We start from the raw sequence: 20,763 nt of genomic DNA, 5'->3' as shown, positions 1-20,763 counted from the left end.
AGTATCTATTTGTGTTAAGTTTCCACGGTTGCGTGTGTGGTAACCGCATTGCTAGCTAGAGGTAGAAGCTAGAGCCATGTCCTGTTAGCTGTTAACTGGATGAGTATGATAAGAGCAAGGCCAATAACACTTGGCTTATAGCCAAGCCAAGTCAGTAAGAAACAAGCTTACCGCCCAACGCATACAATAACTAGTCTATTCACATTTCTTTAATATATATTATTTTATTATACGGGACCACCGATCAGGAGATGAGCTCGGAATTGGTGCGGCAAAAGCATGGTGGGACCCAGCATCATAAATGGGGAGTTTTGGTTTCTGCGTTCAGCTCGGCATCTGCAGCAGCGACAAGCGCGGCATTCTCTCCCCTCCACGTCGTCCTCGTAGTTGACATGGCAGGCGATTCGCCCATCATTGTACCTGCTCTAAAGCTATTAACTGGCCTGTTATCTTTTACTCATCCACGTGGTTTGGACGCTAGACTGCCTGAGCAAGTTGCGGCTGCTGCGAGTACTTGCTAGGAACATTACATTCACTGTGCGTCTGTGCCGATGCGACAGCCCTGCCGTCCCCGCCCAACTCCGCGCCAGATATGTGCGGATATCGGGATAGCCGATAGGACAGGCGGCCATGGCATGGCATGCATGGCACGCGACAGCAGGATAGGTGCATGAACCTGGGTTCCGGGAAGGAGCCCCGACCCCCTTCACCCATTGCACCTTGGGCGAGCACAAAGTTTTTGTTTAAGTTCGCGAATTTTTTTGAGTTTGGTACGTAATATTTTTATCATTATTTGAAAATTAATGTTCAATTTATAGATTAATTATATTTAAAAAATTTATTTTGTCATTTACAATTAAATTGTATAATAAGTTATTTTATTTAAATATATTTAATGCTCCATGCATATATCGGAAGATTTTTTAAATATAACGGGTACTATATGATTTTTTTTGAACTAAACATGACCAAAGCAAACTCGGGCTTCCCGGCGGGAACCGCTAATTTACGGTCAACCGTACGGAGGAGTTCCGTACGGTCGATTTTCCGACCGTTCGTTTTTTTTCTATTTTAGTAAGTTTTTTGTCGTTTTCTGATTTCAAAAAAAAATTGATAAAAAAACAGAAAATTTTGACGAGAAAAATTTTAGAGAGAATATTTTGAGAAAAAAATTGGAGAGCAGAAATTTTTTGAAAAAAAATAGGAAATAGGGAACCTTCAAGAGAGAAAAATTGTACGAGCAAATTAAAAAAATTTCAACAGAAAAAATTTACATAAAATTTTTTTGAATTTAAAAAAAGGGAAAAAAAAGAAGAAAAAAACCCTACCGGATCGGCGGCGGACCTCCCCGCCGCGCCTTCCCGCCGCCTGGCCACCGCCCACAACCCAGGAAGGCGGATCCGGGCGGCGGCGGCCCAGGGAGGCGGATCCACGGCGCGCGGCGGGCGAGCGCGCGGCGGCCCAGGGGAGGCGGGATCGCGCGGCGGCGGGCGACGGGGGAGCACGCGGCGGCCGAGGGAGGCGGATCCAGCGGCGCCGCCGATGGGGGAGCGCACGGCGTCCCATGAAGGTGGTCCGGCGACGGCGTGCGGCGGCGGCCGCGGGGGAGGCGCGGCGGCTTCAGGGAGGAAAGGGTGCCGGCTCAGGGCAGGGAAGGGAGCGCGGCTTCAAGGGAGGAAGGGGAGCGGCGGCGGCGGCGGCGGGGAGGCGGCAGTGGGGAGGCGTGGCGGCGGCGGCGGCAGCAACGGGTCTCCGTCGTGAGAGAATGGGGAGGAAAGGAAGGGGAAAGGCGCGGGGAAAGAGAAGAAAAAAATCGATCATAAGTTGTTGTAGTTAGCGTGAACCTTAAACTCAGCATCGCGCTTCCCGGCTTCACTCGACTGGAAACTTCAGGCCCACGCCTGGGATCGATCGATCGCTAGCCAGCCGTGGCGCAGCGGGACGGCGCGCACGCGTCGGCCGGCAACTGTCAACTGTGGCATGCTGAACGGCCTGCCCCCGCCATGTGCTACCCAACCCCAGCTCCTCCTCTCTGGGCGCGGCAGCTCTGCGCGCGCCACCGCACTCCAACGTTGCAGCAGCGTGTGCCGCCGTGGCGCCGGCGCGTGTGATTGTCGACCGGCGCCACACGCGCGGCGCGGGGACGGAAGATCCGAGGCCGGCAGCGGGTGGAGGCGCGCCCTGGGGTCCGGTCCGGCCGCCGGGCCGGATCGCCGGATCGCGATGCGGATGCCGCAGATACGTTTGCTGTGCCGCACTGCCGCTGCAGTAGAGCGTGCTTTCGCTGCTTTCCTCGATGGGACGACGCTCTCGGCTGCCTGCTTTCGCTGCTTTCCAAGCACTGCTTCCTGTGTACTTGCGCCGCCCTGGCCCCGGTACCTCCCTCCTTTGCTTGATGCGCGCGGCTCAACCCTGCTGCCCGGATCGGTTCTTTCTGCGAATTTTCCTTTCTTTTCTTTTTTTTTGATGATTGATGGAAGAATTTTTCTTTCTGTTGGAGATGAAGCTGCTCGCTTGCTTTTAGTGCCAAACAGTGGGCTACAGTTAAAGCACCAATACGGGCTTTAGTCCTCCCTCGCCGAAAATGCAAAAAATGGGCTTGCCGTGGTATTCAGCCCAACCAGCCTAAATTTTTTTTTGGAGGGCTCAACAAGCCTACTAAGATGCACGGGCACACGGCCCTGTTGAAGCCCAACAAAGATGTGGTTCTTCGCGGCCCGTTTGAACCCACCAAATACTCCGCCGCCTGCGACTCTGCCCAACTACGCGAGAACCACCACCATACCCATTTCCTCGTGCGGTCGGAGCGCAGCGCGGCGGCGGCAGCGGGAGAGGGGAGCCACCGGCGGAAGGGAGGAGGCAGCGGCGGGGCCGGCGAAGATGAGCGGCAGCGGCGCGAAGAAGGTGGCAGATGTGGCGGTGAAGGCCGGCAAGGCGATCGACTGGGACGGCATGGCCAAGATGCTCGTCTCCGAGGAGGCGCGCAAGGAGTTCGCCACCCTCCGCCGCACCTTCGAGGACGTCAACCACCAGCTCCAGACCAAGTTCTCCCAGGTGCCAGATCCCGCTCTCTCGTCCCGCCCTCCCCGCGGCTGATCTGCCCTAGGGTTTCCAGATCTGGCGCCATCTTTCCTTACCCTGATTGGATCCGATCCGTTTCAGTACTCGATGTAGAGACTGCGTCGCGCGGTGGGTAGTGTGTCTAGTGGAGGCGATCCGATTCTTCGGAGATTTCTTAATGCGGGGGCGTTTTTATGCATGTTGACAATTTTTTGTGTGAGCGCCAGCGATCTCTTATTGATGTATCTTGGTTAGGTATATTATTCTATTCGTACGAATTGGGACAGCCCCCTGATAGGTTGCTATTCGAAATTGAGTCACTGATATGCTACATTTCACTTAGTGACCATTGTTAGTTTAGTTTTAGGATCGATCGTAATGAAAACAGGAGCTGGTATCAAGTCAACCTCCAAATCGTATTCAGGCCCTCCATGTCTTTCTCTTGTTATGAGAATGTTTCGTTCTGTTCCTGATGAGAGAATATGGAGGCATTACATTTAAATACTTAGGTTTAAGAGTAAATATCTCTTGCATTGATAGATGAGGTCATTTTTGGCTTCATATGAGAACCAAGCATTGCTTGGCCAAAAATATCTGTTGTATACTTGAAAGTTGTAGGATTTATTATTCAAACTGCAATTACATCTCCCTTGGTAGGCAGCTAGCCTCCTCTGAAATAGGATCAGTATGGGGGAATTTAATGACCCTTTTCCTATGTTTTTAAAGCGGTAAGGCGAGGCGAGGCGATCCACCACCGCCTTATCGCCTAGGCGGGCTAAGGCGGGCTAAGGCGAGACCTTAAGCAAGGCGAGCCGCCACCGCCTTGACGCCTAGGCGATGCCTTGAAAACAGAGCCCTTTTCTGTCATGTTGGATGCTTACCTCATGTTCTATTGCTACATTATGTTGCAAGTTCCTGAAGTATTAAGACAGCCGAGACCTGATTGTCCCATGAACTTGTAATACTGCATATTCCTCAGATGTTACTTAATCCTAGATCAATGTGTTTTCTAAGTTGTGTATGTGTTTTGCTGTTGCAGGAACCCCAACCGATTGATTGGGAGTACTACAGAAAAGGAATTGGATCTAAAGTGGTCGATATGTACAAAGAGGCTTATGACAGTAAGTACCCTTTATTGCAGAACTAAGTTCATTTTTAGAAATCTGAAAGGAGTATTTTCTTGGTAACATTGAGGATATTATTAAGCAACTGTCTTGCTCTGTTGATTTTTCGAGCTTCATTCTAGTTACTGGGCATGGGTTTATCTTCATGAATACTTTATAAACCTTTGAAACTTACAAATCAATCCGCCAATGTGTTTCTGTTTTCAGTTCCTTCTGTTAATCAGAACAATTGTTCCACTGTGTATAAATTATAAAGTATGCTTTGAAGGATAAATTCATTGTATTTCCTTCGATTAGTGTTGCTATTGAATACTTGTGTTGCAGTATGTTAGCATGTCTTTGCTGCAAGCTATGGACATGTAACACTATGTATCATATTGTTTTTTTTTTCACTTACAGTGGACCTTTTTCTACCTAGTTTTGTTGAAACTGATGCTGTGAAGTACTCCTGCATTATTGAAATACTTCTCTGGGTGATTGCTGGCTGAACAGATATCCTTTTGGTTCATTATATACCTCACTCACTGAGATAGTAATCTTGAAATAAATGCAGGCATCGAGATCCCCAAGTACGTTGACACCGTCACTCCCGAGTACAAGCCAAAGTTTGACGCTCTGGTCAGCAGCCACTCCTCTCACACTATTGTCCTTTCAAGTTTATTGCCTTATGCTTTTTTTCTTTTTTCTGTTTGTTGTGTCTTGAGCTGTCCTACCACATACGCTGATGTGCTTTTGTTACCCTTATATGTATGCTGTCTGTAGGTTGTTGAACTGAAGGAGGCTGAGAAAGCATCTCTGAAGGAGTCAGAAAGGTTAGAGAAGGAAATTGCTGAACTCAGGGAAATGAAGGTGGGGACATTCTTTAGTGCTACTCATATAAGATATTTTCCCAGAACTTTGACTATTCTTTATCATTTTTAAGATGACATGTCCATTCATTTCAATAACTTGTTTGTGTGCGCAGAAAAAGATCAGCACCATGACAGCGGATGAATACTTTGAGAAGCACCCTGAAGTCAAGCAGAAGTTTGATGATGAAATCCGTAATGACTACTGGGGATATTGAAGAGCAGAACAGAACTCTTATCTGTCCATTTCCTTGTCTGTGAAGAACCAATAATTTTTCCGTGCCCCGATATGTATAGGGGAAATCAACCATCTCAAATCTGGTGGTTTCCGTGACATGTGCATGGGGCTTGGTGGAATACCTACAGAATCGACTGTGTCAAGCTTTCTTGAAATTCCATCTAAACACATTTTGTTTGACCTTCATCATTTTCTTGAGGACTGTCGGTTGTCTTATAAAGATTATGTTATGTCCTTAGCTCCTTTTTTTTCTACTTGAATAAGAGGGTTCTCAATTATGCACTTTGTTTCTCCACTGGCCTTAACTGACGTATTATCTTAATATTCCGAGTGCTCGAATGCTGTTCGGTGCAAGGTGTAACACTGATGCTGCCTAACGCCAGTGGCCAGGCTTCGGGTGTCATCTTGGGCACGTACCACTTGGAAACGTAAGGGATATATTAGTCTCAAATGTAAAATGCTTGCGAATGCAAAATATTCATGTACTAGTTATTTGTCAGAGAAAAATCTGTATTTTAGTAAATGAATGTATTGTAACTAGTACTTCTATGTATTCCTTCATACTTGATGAAAATTAAAAATGATAGGGCCGTAAAGATCAGTGTTCAGAAAAGTCTGACCCTACCTGTCATTGACGGTTTCCACCAGGCCACGCGCCCCCGCGACATGGCGGCGGTGCGCGCATCCCCACGCCTCCGCTCCCTTCCCCTGCTCTTCTCCCAGCCAGACGCCGCCGCCACAGTCCGGCATTGTTTCTTCTGCGCGAGCGCCAGCGCCTCCCCCTCCCCCGCGCCCACCCGGGCCATGGCGTCCCCATCCTCGTCATCCGCGGCCCCCTCCCCGTACACGACGCTCGTGGGGCGCGTGAGCTGCGAGCGCGAGATCAAGCGCAGCAAGTTCATCGCCATCGCCGCTCCCGTCCCCAACGAGCGCGCCGCCATGGCCTTCCTCGACGAGGTGCTCCTCCCTCCCTCCGGCGTTTATCTTCTAGCGAGGTCATAATCCCACATGTCCTGCTGCAGCTGAATCTGTGCCTCATCTTATAGTTAGCGTTGCAATTTCGCTGTAATTCCGGTGCGCCATTTGCTTTTCCCTAGCTGATAAATAATGGGGAGATGGAGCAATTCAAATTATCTGTCTAGAAATGCTGCATCGAGGAATTCATTCGTGCAACTCCCAACCAGTATTTCCACCAATCTGCACAGCAAACTTATCCGTGCTAAAAAGTACCTAACTATATATTTCTGTGATCCGTAACTCTGTTAACTGGATCCACTTGGTTCTGTGTGAATTGTGATAGGTCAAGGATCCAAAAGCTACCCATAATTGCTGGGCATACAAGGTTTGTAGTCCTATCTAAAGCTTGCTATTCATGTATGTCTGTTCAGCAGTGAACCAATCTTGTGCGAATTTGTGTTTAGCTGGGAGAGCAATTCCGTTACAACGATGATGGAGAGCCTTCTAGCACTGCTGGGAAGCCAATTTACTCTGCCGTCATTTCCTCCGGCATTGATATGGTCATGGTGGTTGTGATTAGGTAATCATTTGGTCAAGTAAAACACTCCATTCATATGTTCTTCAATCATGATTTACCCAATTGGGTTTGATAGAATACACTTTCCATGTGATTATCCTTTACTTTTTATGTTTTAAACATCATGAACAGATATTTTGGAGGCATAAAATTGGGAACTGGTGGGCTGGTGAGAGCTTATGGTGGGGTTGCTTCTGAATGCCTTAAAGATGCTCCTACTTGCCTTGTGAAGCCAAAGGTGAGCGATGTTTAATTATTTAGCATATTTGTTATTCTTGTTGCTTGTTACATGTCAGGTATAGTTCTTACATGGTATGTATTTACATTCCAGGCCCGGGTGGGTATGGAGGTACCATTTGATCTGTTGGGCACTGTCTATCATCAGGTAATTTTAATTATCTTGCTACACTTTTCATACCCTTGATTGAAGCTTAGTCTATAACTGTTGTGAGCATGTCAAAGTGCATTTGTGGTGTCAGACTAGTGATGCTAAGAAATTATCTTTAATAATCTACCTCTTGCAGCAAGCTAGGAGTAGAAGGTTTCCTATGACCAGTAGTTTGCTTAAATATATAGTATGCTTCTTTTTTGTTAAACTAGTTTAAGCAATCAATATATAATTGCTATATCTTGTTTCTTAAAAATTGTTGAGCTGATGTTTTTTTTTTGGTACACTACTTTGGGACCCCAGTAATTGACATGCGCTGTGATATTTTGTATATGAGTATATCTTGCGGTGAGCTATAATATCCTATGACCAATACATTTGGTTAATATAAAACATTTTTAAACCGTTGATATACACTCACTATAACTTGTTTCTTAGAAATTGTTATGCTGATACACTGATGCTATTGTTCGGTACACTATTTTGGGATGCCAGTACAAATGCTACAACTTCTTTGAACTGATAGTTGAAGCATTGTCTCTAAATTCTGAACTCAGAACCAGTTAGCCATGGCTGGTGCATGGGAAACTACTAGCCATCTCTCAACTGCTTAATATTAGAATGCCTAGCTAAGTTTTTCCTCTTTGGTCATGTTATTTCATTAATGTTTACTGTTAGTATTTGAACCATGATTTAGAACATCTCTGTAGGGTTGTGCCAGCTGAGCAGAGTTGAACTCCTGATTGTCTATTTACAATCAGGCTCAGTTGGCCCGATCTACAACTGAATGAAATTTTACTCTTTGTTTACTAATAAATCAATTGACAGAGTTATTTGTATTTTGACATAATGAAAGTATGAAACACCATCGATTATGATACCAAACTGACATCCTAGCTCCAAATTGTTTGAAATGATTTCAATTTTCTTACTTTGCTAATGCTTAGCATGTATGCTTAAGCATCCAAGGTTCTGAAAGTTGATACTGGATTGATATGTGCCCCATTGGGGGTGATAGTGATTTCTGGACAAACATCTATTTGTAAAAGGGCGGGTTGCAGGCCCTTAACTCTGTAACACCCTGGGGTTCTTTTCCCCTTTTTTCTTCTTAATATATTGATGCGCAGCTCTCCTGCGCGTTTGAGAAAAAAAATAGTGATTTCTGGACTGTAAAGTAAAAACAGGTTGAAAAAGACTGGTTACCAAGCAAATTTCAGCAAAGCTTACTGAACCCATTGTCATGTGATCTAAATTTTAGGTTGCTAGAGCTAATGTCAATCTCCTGAGGTAGATGTTTTTCACACACGCATGCACATGCACACGCACGCACGCACACAAGTTCTGCTGCCTGTTGGCATATGGTCATCTGTTTAATTATTCATTTGACATGCTTATGACTTCTTTGATTTCTATGACTGAATTGAATCTTCAAACAGCTGCAGCATTATCAAGCTGAAGATATTAAACAAGACTATGACACTGGTAAAGATGGTACTGTTATGGTCATGTTCAAAGTGGGATATGAAAAAGTTGAGGATCTTGGAAATGCAGTGAATTCAGCTTGCAGCAGGAAAATAGAACTGTTTCTATAAATGGTAGGCAGGAATAAGGATTATTTTTCAGTTGCACTGTAACAACTGGTACAGCTTCTGCTAATTGAGTGTAAGTATGGAGACACTCAAATCCTCTGCACTTGCAATCCAGCTTTTCATTCCCTCCTGCTTTCATTCTAATTTACCTTGTTATGGAATCTTCATGGCTTATGTTTCACCCAGCTTGTAGGCATCAGAAATATTTGGCATCTTGTTTGAGCTAACAGCTAGACCCTATTGAATTGCCCCAGTTTACACTGTATAGTCTTCTATCTTTTGAATTTCACAATGTTAATAGATTTAACATTTTCGTGATTGTTAGAGAATTGGTGATTCTTTTAGTTGATTGTGTTATCAAGATGGGCTATATATTGTCTTCCAGTTTTCCCTTTCCATGTTCTAGTCTTAGTGTCATGGTAATCAGAATTTTTTCTGTACTATCAGCATGCTCTACTGCTTCGAGGGTTTGCTCAAACACTTTATATCTGAGCCACTTGAAGTCATATGCCAAATGTTTACCTTGCTTAGCAATTTAAAAAACAAGTAATACTTTATTAACAGAAGACATGGTACAATACTCAGTACAGTCGACTGGCTGCATTCACAATCACACAAAATGCTAGCCAGTATCATCCAAATAGCAGAACAAACATGACAAATACACTGATAGTGACCAGATATGACAAATCAAATTCCTGACTAACAGTAATAAATAGAAGTCTCCTGCTACCATAAACTTCAAGGGCTGGCGGTTTGTGGGGGTGGGGCGGCGAATGGAATCTGTGGCACCTGAAGCCCGGGAATGGTAGGGATTGTTGTTGGAATTGATGGCACAGTAGTGGGGATCGAGGGCATTGGTGGCAATGTAACTGGCACTGCAGGAATGGTTGGCACGGTGGTTGGAATCGCAGGGTTTGGTAGAGATGGGATTGTGCCAGAGGCTGCTGGTGGCAGGGCGACCTTTGGAATGGGAATGGATGGAATTGGTGGCATTGCCACCTTTGGAACCGCTGGAATGGAAGGAATTGGAGGCAGTGTGGTTGGAACTGCTGGTATGGAAGGCACTGGGGGCAGTGTGGTTGGAACCTTTGGTGTGGATGGCTGTGCCGGTGCAGCCTCTGGCGCAGCTCCTGTGTCCAAAAGATGGCGAGCTGCGAAACTGCCATTGAAGGCTGTCAAGGCTAGGAGCAGGACGAGAAGATTGCAACTAGGTCCACAACGAGCCATGGTGCACACAGAAAGTTTCTCCTTGCTCGGGGGCTGCTAAATGTTTTGATCTTTGGTTCCTGTGATTTTGTGAAGCTCCTGGTGCTGGGACTATTTATAGCAGTACGTGGTCAGGTGAGCAAGAGAAATGGTATCATTGGTTGTTGACCTGTGCCCCGGCTCCTAAACGCACCTGGGCTTGGTGGTTTAACGACCAATGTGCTTGGGGGTTGTAGTTCAGGGAGTTGGGAACTTCTTGCTCAGTTGTTGAACTGATGGACAGACCAGTTGTTGGATTGTTGCCCTGAACTTTTGACATGCTCGCCGGTGAGAAATTCAGTAGACATCTTCTAGTTGAACCGTTTAAATTTGTAAATGTGATATATAAAATTTTGAGTGAGAACCTGTTCACATTGCACGCCAGTTATTATTGGGGTAAAGAGACGTGCAAATTTAACGTTCAACCTTTGGCTACTGCCATGCGGGAGCATCGACTGGCACTACAGTGGAGTCACATTCAGAACTTAGATTACTTGGAACATACACGTTGAAACCGTTCCATGGAATATATCGAGGAATAACATTTCGAAGGAGAAATGGCATGAGTCTTGCAGACGAATTTAAGAATGTTTAAAACTTGTAAATCAGGCCATGTACATTTGGAAGCTATATTCCTAATTATACTCCCTCCGTCCTGAAATGTAATACATTTTTTTGAACATTTTCCCCTTGCTACAGGGCTCCCAGGGCGATTTCGAGAGAGCTCTCCTTCTCCCCCGGCGATCCGCCGGCCCCCTCTCCTCCGACGGCCTCGGGCCGCCGGAGATGAGAGGGGAGCCCGGCTCCTCGGCGGGTGGATGTAATTTAGCTGTAGATCTAGGTCTTCTAGCTTGCTTTTCCCGGCAGTGGGTGCGTCCCCGTCTAGGTTTAGGTCCCCATTTGTGCTTCTCCGGTGGCGGCGGCGGCTCGGTCGGTGCTTCCCCCGGCGTCACGCATATTTGGGTCTTCTTTCTCCTTCTCGGCGTGGCTTCTTGCTTCGCCGGTGGGGAGGAGTTTTGCTTCCTCCATGGCGGTTCCGGTGTCTTGTGCTCAAGACGACGTGTGAGGTCAGGGGTTCCCGCCGGCGATTCGTTGGGGGAGATGACGTCGGCTTCGTGGAATAAGGTACTCCAGATCTATCTCTCCTTCGTTGGCGTGTACTCCGGTGCCGGCGTCGGATCTGTGAGTTGTTCAGGAGTGTGGTTCTTCTTCTTTGGCGTGGCTTCTGGTGTTCTATTCGTTGGCTTTGGGGTGCCGGCCTGGTGCTCTGGGAAGGTGGAAGCAGGCGGAAGAGGGGCAGAATCAGGGGAGCCGGCGACTGCTATTCATTCATCGAGAATCGCTTGCAGTTTTCCAAAGTTTGGAGTCTGCTCGCTGATTTCCAGAGGTGAAGACGGATGGTTGAGGACCAGGAGCGTTGCTCTCGACCTGGTGAAGCATCGGCGGCAGGATCTGCTGAGGAAGACGATGAACAGCGGCGGGGAGGACTTTGTTGTAATTCTCATGTTACTCAAGGACCTTTCTGCAAGAAGGGAATGTACCGTGCTCTCTTTCTTAATATAAGTTACATTCCTTTTTCGCAAAAAAAATGTAATACATTTTTGTCTGTTATAAGTTAAATTATTCTAAGTTTGACCATATTTAGATGAGAATCATACCCATCCAACCCTCCTCTCCTATTGGTTTCTATTTACCCTTCTCCCTTCTTTGGGTTTTGCGCTGAACTGGTTTCTTATTTCTCATTGAAATTCCTTAATGTAAGGTACTCTACCCATCCTTGCACAACTCTCCACTAGTTTCTCCTCAAATGTTGTCTTTTAATTCATACTTCATAGGGACACCAACAGGTCAATAATGATCGGAAAAAGTGTATATATATAATCCCCCCAACATATCGAGGGTTGCCTACATCACCCCCTCAGCTACAAAACCGGATTTTTAACCCCTTCATCTTTGCAAAACCGTTTAAAACACCGCTGAAGCAGTTTTGCATGTTTTACCACGCTGGTCCTCTGAGGTGGACCAATATGCTGATGTGGACTGACTGATAGGTGGACCCAGCTTGTAAGTGACAGATCACATCCCTCTTTTCTTCCCCTCTCTCCCTTTTCTTATCTTTTGGCTATTGTTGATTTTTTTCGTTCATTTGACTACTTATTTACTTTTTCCATAAATCCTTATCCAATTTGATAAGTTCATAGGTTAAATGTAAAGTACTTTTGATGATGGATCGAGTGGTTACTTTACTTAACTAATCAATTGAATAAATATTATTAGTCAAAGTTTGATAAAAATATCAACGGTACCATATAGAAGAACCGAGGTATTATTTTTGATTAGATGCTTTGCCAAGCGTGAAAAAAATGTTTTTGGATATGTCTAGCTCACACGAGCAATTTGATCCTATCCTTCACTTTGTAGGCACTAAAATCTACTTCCTCCGTTCTAAATTGTAAGTCATTCTAATTTTTTTGGAGAATCAAAACATTTCAAGAAGTGCAGCAATGGGCCTTGGCAGGGGGCTCGAGAAGTGTCTCATCTTCTCGCCCTTTCCCCTCCTATTCCTTACTGGTCAAGTTTTTTCTTACAGAGAGAATCAGCTGGCTGCTTTGTTAAGGGTGGCTATAGATCCTATAATTTGTAGTTTTGTGTATCGGGGCTCTTTTCCCCCTCATTTTCTTCTTAATATATTGATGAGTAGCTCTAGCTCTTCTGTGCGAACGATACCAAATTAGTATCATTAGATTTCTTTTATTAAATATACTTCCATAGTATATCTATTTGATGCTATAAATCTTCATAATTTTTATAATTTTCTATAATTTTGATTAAGCATAAAAGTAGTTTGACTCTGTAAGAAAATTAGGATGACTTACGATTTGAACAGAGGGAGAACCACAGTGATCCGATTCTTTCCTGATTTCCAACCCATACGTGTCTCGACTACTCACACTCTGCAGCCATTTCCAGGGCTGCCGTACACTGCCGCTCCCAGGCTAACCTGTTATGTGGTGCTCATCACCTCCGTCGCCTCAACAAGCCAACCAGAATACCAGATGTCCAACACCGTCCACGACTGGGACTCTGGGAGCGCCATCGAACACAAGCATGTCGCCTCCCCGACCCCATAGACCTCGAAACCTAAACTCGCCGGAGCCATCACGAGAGTGGGGGAGACGACACGACGTTGGTCGTGGTACTGGCTCCCGAAAAAAAAAACTTCAACAAGAAACCCTTCAAATTACTCGAACAGCTGCGAAGTTTTAAGCTATAGTTGTAGTTTTAGGTGATCGAGTGAGAAGGCATTTTCAAGAGACTGAGAATCAGCAAAACTAATTTTTCTTCTGAAATCTGAAGACTACACAATCTCAAAAGAAAGAAAGAAAAAACATGTTTTACAAGGGTAGAAAGGTCCGGCACTACTACAAAATCTCAAGAAGCAGCTCCTGTCTAGCCCTCCAAGTCTCCAACCCACCGGCACCACGCTGCCCTAAAATTCCACTGTCGCAAAACAGTAGTAGCAAAAAGTCTGCATACGACCGTTCTATACTTTGCAAGTACAAGTGTTGAATGGCACGTAGAATCAGACTAGCACGAAGAGACAGGCGGCGCACGATCGAGTGTCTCAGCAGGGGCCTGGTCCGCCGCCTAGCTCGTCACGGCGGCGTTCACTGCACCTTGGCGATCCGCGCAGAGAAGCGCGGCCGCTTGTACCCCTCGGCGGCGGCGAGGTGGTCCCCCCGGTTGAGCAGCACGGCGCGGAGCGCCGCCCGCAGCGTGGACAGCGCCACCGCCCTGCCTTTGTCGTTCGTGGCGGCGGCCGCCACGTCGTCGTCGCCGCCGTCGCAGCAGACGTCCAGCTCCACGACGCCGCGGGTCCTCCCGCCGACGGTGGCCATCTCGGCGCGGACGGGGCGTGCGTTCCCGACGGACCGCACGGCGCGGCCCAGGTCGGCCATGAGCCCCGGGCGGTCCGCGCAGCACACCCACGCCCTGACGCGCCGCAACGGCAGGCACCCGTGCCCGTCGGCGGCGCCGCAGCGGCGCCCACCGGGCCGCCAGCAGCCGTCGCCCTCCTCCTCCTCCTCGACGCCCACCTCGTCGCCCTCCCCGGGGATGACGCCAGCGCCGACGCCCTCCGCCGCCTCGCTCGCCTTCCCGCGCAGCTCCCGCACGTGCCGCACCACCTCGCCCAGCAACGCCGCCTTGTCCATCTGCACGAGCACGAGCGCATGTTGTCAGCCCACGCCTAGCTTCGTCTCGGCGGGCTCGCTCGCTCGCTCGCGCAACGCGCGCGCGCACGTAGTACGTACCCGGGATGCGGAGGGGACGAGGGTACGGAGCGTGGCGAGGTGCTCGTTGATCCGCTGCCGCCGCTTGCGCTCGGCCTCGCTGTGGCTCCGGCCCCGCTCCTTCCGCGACGCCGGCGCCGGCGCCGGGCGCTCCCCCTCCCCCACTCCTCCGTCCGTCGTCACCACCATCTCTCGTTGAATCGGAAGCGTCGCGGGCCGGGGGGTTTAAAAGGAGGCCGGCGACTCGATCGAGCCGGCGGGGAACCCCAGGAGGCGACCGCGACATGCCGGGCGCAGGGACTGCGCAGAGCTCGGGCCGCGCGCCGACACGCGGTGGCGGTGCGCGCCCTTTTTGTTCGGGGCTGGCCGGCTGGCGTCAGCGCCGGGCGCCCGCGACGACGGCTTTTTTGGCGCCTGGCGCGCGGTGGAAACGGGGCTCGACTTCCCACGCCCTGACGCGCCGGGGGTGGGCGGGTGGCTGCGACGCTTTTCCCTCGTCGGCCGCGCGCGGCCGGACAAGCCCCGGAGCCGAAGCGTCCGGCCGGCCGGCACGTCGCGTCGCGTCGCGTCGCGGCGGGGACATGGGAGCGACACGGCGCCTGTGGGCTGATCGCGGCGTTGCTTTGCGGCAGCCTTTGGTTGGGGTTGGGAGGGATGGATCAGAATTCCTGCTGGGCCGGGGGTGCTTTTCCACGTTCCCTTGGAACGTAACCTGTCGGCCGGTCAGCGAAAAGCGTCGGCGGCCAAAACGCTGCAGCTGCAGCGTAGCTTTGCTGCTTGTTTTTAATTTTTGCTGCTTGAAAAATTACCCGTCCGGAGATCTCGTTTGGTAAACAAGGGCCGTGTTTGGATGGGGGGGCGGAAAAATTTTCGTGATTTTTTTTTGCAAATTTGACCACTAATTAAATGTGTTAAATGAAATATAATTACAAAATTACCTCCACAATCATGGTACTGTAGCGGTATTGTAGCTAATGAGGCATTCGACAACATGATTGGAGGATCAATATAGTTGTTTACTGTAGCACTACTGTATCTAATCATGAATTAATTAGACTCATTAGATTCGACTCGCAAATTTGTATCTATTTGTGAAAAAATTTGCAAATAGACTTTATTTAATATTCCATGCATGCAAGATTCTCTTTTCATTATTTTTTTTCATCCTAACCAAACACGGCAAAGAAATTCATTGATTCCATTCTCCGAGTAGACCTGGGAATGGACCCGGGCCGTCTTGCTTGTTTTGGGTCCAAAATGGCAACGCGGGCCTGTCCCTAAACAGTCTCCACCAGCCGGTGAACTCGAGCCAGCATAAACCTTTTTTTATAGGACCGGCATTTTGTTCATAGATCTACTTTAGGGGAGCAACGCTCCAGTTTTTATTCATTCGATGTGCTCAATGATTCGCGTATCTTGTAAAATCTCTTTCTTTGCCGTCTAGGGTGAGATTTTTAGAGCTATTCCCGCAAAAAAAAAAAGAGCTGTAGTCTACTCCTAGTAAAGATCAGTATTTGAAGTTAGGGCTAACCGAAGACCGGTGGGCCTGAAGGAAAGTTCCGCAGGGCGACCGATCCGGCATGGGAGTCACTCGAGACAGGACGAAGTTCTATGCTTCGACAATGGTAGAGCCACAAATTTGAGTTTTTCTAGGGAAAGCACTTTTCACCAGCTCTAGTAAACTGGAGTTTTTTGAGTAAATTCCTTGTATGCCATTGGAAAATTGAGACGATCTCTTATGTGCCATTGGAAATTAACTCATCCCTTCTATGCCAGTGTTTGTAATTTTCCATCCCCTTCATGTCATTGATGTTAACTCTCCCTAATAGATCCGTTAAAAGGTATGGTGAAAAGACAAGAATGCCCCTCCATTCCTTCTCCACTTCCCATCCCGACGCTGCCAGAGCCCCCCTCCCCATCCCGATGCTGCCAGAGCCCCCTGCCACCGAACCCTAATCCCTGTTGGCGAGGGCGCACCGGTGCCGGAGTGGAACGAGCGGCGCGCCTTCCTCCCTCGCGCGGGTCCCCTCACGTAGGCGCGCACGAGCCCCCTCGCGCAGGCGCGCGCGAGCGCTGGGCGGCGGGTGCTGGGGACGCCTGCGTCGCGCTGGGCGGCGGGAGCGAGCCGCGCGCGTGCGCCCCTCGCGCGGGCGCAACGCGCTAGCAAGCCACGATGGGAACGCAAGGAAACCACTCCGATTGGCTTCTTGAAGGGCGAGTTCTTTTCTTTGTTTCCCAATTTCATCCACTAATTGTCTGAATTAGAACAAAAAAGACTAGTTTTGATGGTCCTTCGTTAACAGGATGGACGCTAAGACCAGCTTTCTGCTAGATATCCATCTCAAAGCCAATCCTAGAAACTGTATGAAGGATATTCCATGCTATAGACTCAGCAAAGTCGTAGATTTTGATATATGCAATTTCAAGGACTTTGTCGGAGAAATTGTGGATCAGTTGCCTCATGGATACCAGGAAATAGTGGATGTTTTCTATTATGATGATGTCAAAAAATATTCAGAAGTGAAAACAGATCAGGAATTGCTTGCAATGTTTAGCAAACATGTTGATAGTAAGAAGATGCGCATGACCATTACATACACTAAACCTAGAGATGTGCCTATCATTGAGTGTTGCCATCCAGAAATATCGGCGGGGCTTGATATCCCTTGCACCCCATCTCTTGCTGCTCCATCTCTTGCTGCAGCAAGCCAATCAACTAATCCTTTATGCAGCCAACTCAATAAGCCAACAACAAGCCAGTCAACAGAGAATATATCGCAAAAATAGTAAGCCACCAACCTGTAGAACCAGTGATGAACCTGATGATGATGATGATCCTAGTGTTGAACCTGATGATGGTGATCCTAGTGTTGAACCTGATGACGATGATGATGGCTGCTTGGCAAATTCTAAACCACACAAAGAACATGTGGGAGTGAATGATGAAGGCGTGTACTATGCTGCTCATAAAACACATGTGGGGGGTGGTGATGTGGGTGCGCAAAGTGAGTCTGATTCTGAATCTGAATCTGATGAGGAATATGAGAGGATGGACTAATTGGAAAAGATTCTGTGCTACCTATGCCTATTGTAGCATATGATCGAGATGATCCTCCAATGAGCGTAGGTAGCCTATATCCCAATATTGCACAATTTAGGTTGGCTCTTTCTCAACATGCTATAAAGAATGAGTTTGAGTATAATACTGAGAAAAGTGATCCAGAGCGATTGAGGGCTTACTGTTCAAAGAAGGAAGAAGAAGGATGTAGATGGAGGCTACATGCTTCTACATATAGAGATGGCGTCACAATAAAGATAATTGGTTATTCTTGTCAACTTTGACTTTTGTTGTTAGTACATAGATTTAGTTATATTTTTCTACATTTGACAATTTTTTCTTGCATGTACCATGCTAGGTGAAGAAGAATCCATGGCGCCATACTTGTTCAAGTGCAAGAAGAAGCAAGGTTGTGAAGAACGCAACCAAATTTTGGATCTGTGATCAAGTAAAGGATTGGCTGATGGAGGATTCAAGTTTGACAGCTAAAGAATTGCAACGAAGGATAAAAGACAAGCACAAGGTTGAGGTGTCCTACAAAAGAGTGTATGCTGGTAAGGAATTGGCACACACAAGGTTGTTTGGTAGTTGGGACATCAGCTTTAATAACCTGTATAGGTTTAAGGCAGAGTTTCAAAGGATATCTCCTGGCAGCTTTGTAGTTATAGATCGTCACATAATAGCGGGGCAAATCAGGTTTAATAGGCTATTTTTTGCTATGAAACCATGCATTGATGGTTTTCTCAATGGATGTAGACCATATTTGGCAATAGATAGCACATTTTTGACAGAAAGGTTTAGGGGCCAACTACTCAGCTAGCATGTGCAGTAGCTGTAGATGGACACAATTGGATGTATCCAGTTGCAGTTGGAGTGTTTGACTCGGAAACAAATGAAAATTAGATCTGGTTTATGGAGAGGCTTAGAGAAGCAATTGGATCACCACAAGGCCTAGCTATATGTACATATTCTGGGCAAGCAGTGATGGCAGGAGTTAAGGATGTATTTCCAACTGCAGAGCATAGGAAATGCATGTTACATTTAGTTAAGAACTTTAAGAAAAGATATACTGGGCATATATTTGAAGAAAACCTCTGGCCAGCAACGTATTTTTGGAGCCCATACTTCTTTGAGAAGCATTGGAAACTAATGGAGGAAGCAGTTCCACAATCAATGGATTATAAAAGGCAAAACCATACCAAGATATGGACAAAAAGTCAATTCTCAACTCATTGCAAGGTTGACTATGTCACAAATAACTTGGCAGAGTGTTTTAACAATTGGATAAAGAAGATCAAGGGCTTGAATTTGGATGACTTGTTGGACAATTTCAGGCAACTTATTATGGACAAGTGGGATATTAGAAGGGACATATCAAACAAGATGGAAGAAGCCATTTTGCCACACATCATCAAAGATTTGAGGGAGAAAAGTAGGAATTTGGATATGAATGTATAGAGAAGTGGGGACATTCTTGGAGAGGTTTCTGTGAAAGGTGGTAGTGGCTAGAAATGTGTTGTCAACCTACAAGAAAGGACTTGTTCTTGCAGAAAATGGGATGTTACAGGCATTCTTTGCAAACATGCCATTGCATTTATCACATTTCTTAAAGAACCTTTAGATAAATATGTTGACACATATTACTCGGTTGAGAAATTCAAAACTGCATATGGGGCTCTAATCCCTGCCATGATTGACAAGGCACAATGGACACAATCTGACCATGATTTCTTCATGCATCCTCCACTCATCAAATCTACAGCGGGTAGAAGGCAGAACGAGAGGTTCAAAGGCTGTACGGAGACTAGTGGAGGCACAAGGCCGAAAGATAAACATAAGTGCCCTATTTGCAAGGGATATGACCATCGCTGGTATAAGTGCAGGGATGGTGATCCTGATGACATTGTAGCTCTTCTAGCTGAAAAGTACGCATTACAATATTGATTTAGCCTTTCCATCATATGTTATCAACAATTGCTTTTTCTTAATATTATTTAATTGTTGTTCATGGTATATAAGGGTCCACCAAACAAAAAGAAGAAAACTACAGCCCCATCAAGTGAGAGCTCCTATTGGCTCAACAAAAAAACAATGCAATTTCCACCTAGGTAAGAATCTGAACACTTTCATTCTACATTTGTTTTCTGAAAAATTTCAGAACTTCCTGTGGTCTTATATATTTGTATAACAGCCAAAGTGCCTCAACTAGCTTAGGTTCTGGACACTCTCTCAGGTACATGTGCACCACTTAATTATTCAACACCATTTAGATCCTATCACAATCATAATCTGTTCTTATGTATGAAACATATGTGCAGGTCTGGAAGTGGCTCAAACCAGATAGAGCAACTTTGCATTGAGTACCCAATGCTACCTACACGTGAAAGCACCCCACCAGCAGCTATCTCTAAGCCTACAAAAGAGAAGAAAGCGAAAGAGAAGGCAAAGACTGAAGGGAAGGCAAAGCCAGCAACAAAGAAGAAGAAGAATAATCAAGTTCCAGTGTCACATGACAATCCAGCAATGGATACTAGAAGCAAGACACCCCCCACAAGGATAGCCCTACCTCACATACTAGAAGCAAAAGAAAGATTTCTCTGCCAGATCAGAATGTCTAGTTGATGCAATTCATTATGTATGGACTGCAAATTGATGTGATATGCTTTCTCTTTGTGAAATCTAGTCTATGCACTGTTATTTTGCTGCAACCTTGTGAGGTTGCTGCTACTAGTTTGAGGCATGTACTACTTTTGGCATGTATGGACATCACTAGTTGCTTGTAATGATGCATATTTGGGCATCAAAAACTAGTTGTATGAACACTACTGTCAACTTGCAATGAATTTTATATATTTGACATCTCTCTATATGGGTTGCTCAGTCATTATATTTGCCCTCCATTTTCTGATAAAATAACCAGGTCAATATATACTGCTCTTGTTTCTAATGGCATAGAAGGAATGAAGGTAAGAAATATGCTTCATCCTACATAAGGGTATTCTTGTTTTTTCGCCATACCCTTTAACGGATTTGTTAGAGAGAGTTAACAGCAATGACATGAAGAAGATGAAAAATTATAAACAATGGCATAGAAGGGTGGAAAATTATAAACAATGGCATAAAAAAGATGAGCTAACTTCCAATGACATATAAGAAATCGTCTCAATTTTTCAATGGTCTTGAAGGAATTTACTCGAGCTTTTTTCATGGCGGCCGATGAACCGAGACGAGGGACAAATTCACTGCGCAACTTTACCGCGTGTCCCCTCGCGATGCAGCAGCCAGTGTACTCGCGTTCCACCTTTCGTCGCTGCGCAGGCAGAGCAGGAGACTAGCTGCACAGGTCAGGGGAAAAAACAAAGGCCGTGTTTAGTTCCACGCGTA

The 20,763-nt window shown here is 46.5% G+C and overlaps 4 protein-coding genes across 5 annotated transcripts; 2 read left to right on the top strand and 2 right to left on the bottom strand.

The window, feature by feature from the left end:
• Window positions 1-2,751: 2,751 nt before the first annotated feature.
• LOC120712655 (ATP synthase subunit d, mitochondrial-like) lies at window positions 2,752-5,554 on the top strand. Its single transcript, XM_039998497.1, has 5 exons — window positions 2,752-3,054; window positions 4,100-4,181; window positions 4,738-4,802; window positions 4,947-5,033; window positions 5,149-5,554. The coding sequence occupies exons 1-5, from the start codon at window positions 2,881-2,883 to the stop codon at window positions 5,248-5,250; spliced, it is 510 nt and encodes a 169-aa protein (XP_039854431.1). The 5' UTR covers window positions 2,752-2,880; the 3' UTR covers window positions 5,251-5,554.
• Window positions 5,555-5,903: 349 nt separating this feature from the next.
• Window positions 5,904-9,165, top strand: LOC120712653 (IMPACT family member in pol 5'region-like). Of its 2 annotated transcripts, none has more exons than XM_039998494.1 (6): window positions 5,904-6,227; window positions 6,571-6,612; window positions 6,692-6,807; window positions 6,937-7,042; window positions 7,136-7,189; window positions 8,635-9,165. In XM_039998494.1, the coding sequence occupies exons 1-6, from the start codon at window positions 5,937-5,939 to the stop codon at window positions 8,782-8,784; spliced, it is 759 nt and encodes a 252-aa protein (XP_039854428.1). In that variant the 5' UTR covers window positions 5,904-5,936; the 3' UTR covers window positions 8,785-9,165. The 2 variants fall into 2 exon arrangements, with proteins under 2 accessions (XP_039854428.1, XP_039854427.1); XM_039998493.1 differs by having other exon boundaries at window positions 8,629-9,039.
• Window positions 9,166-9,315: 150 nt separating this feature from the next.
• Window positions 9,316-10,095, bottom strand: LOC120712654 (vegetative cell wall protein gp1-like). Its single transcript, XM_039998496.1, has one exon. The coding sequence runs from the start codon at window positions 10,009-10,011 to the stop codon at window positions 9,523-9,525; it is 489 nt and encodes a 162-aa protein (XP_039854430.1). The 5' UTR covers window positions 10,012-10,095; the 3' UTR covers window positions 9,316-9,522.
• Window positions 10,096-13,351: 3,256 nt separating this feature from the next.
• Window positions 13,352-14,628, bottom strand: LOC120639233 (transcription factor bHLH30-like). Its single transcript, XM_039915217.1, has 2 exons — window positions 14,343-14,628; window positions 13,352-14,243 (listed from the first exon to the last, which is right to left on the bottom strand). Exons 1-2 carry the CDS (start codon window positions 14,508-14,510, stop codon window positions 13,698-13,700), a joined length of 714 nt encoding a protein of 237 aa, XP_039771151.1. The 5' UTR covers window positions 14,511-14,628; the 3' UTR covers window positions 13,352-13,697.
• Between the last annotated feature and the right edge of the window lie 6,135 nt (window positions 14,629-20,763).

Source organism: Panicum virgatum, chromosome 6K, assembly GCF_016808335.1.
Source record: "Panicum virgatum strain AP13 chromosome 6K, P.virgatum_v5, whole genome shotgun sequence".
NCBI classification, from domain to species: Eukaryota; Viridiplantae; Streptophyta; class Magnoliopsida; order Poales; family Poaceae; genus Panicum; species Panicum virgatum.
This window is presented reverse-complemented; position numbering and strand designations above follow the sequence as displayed.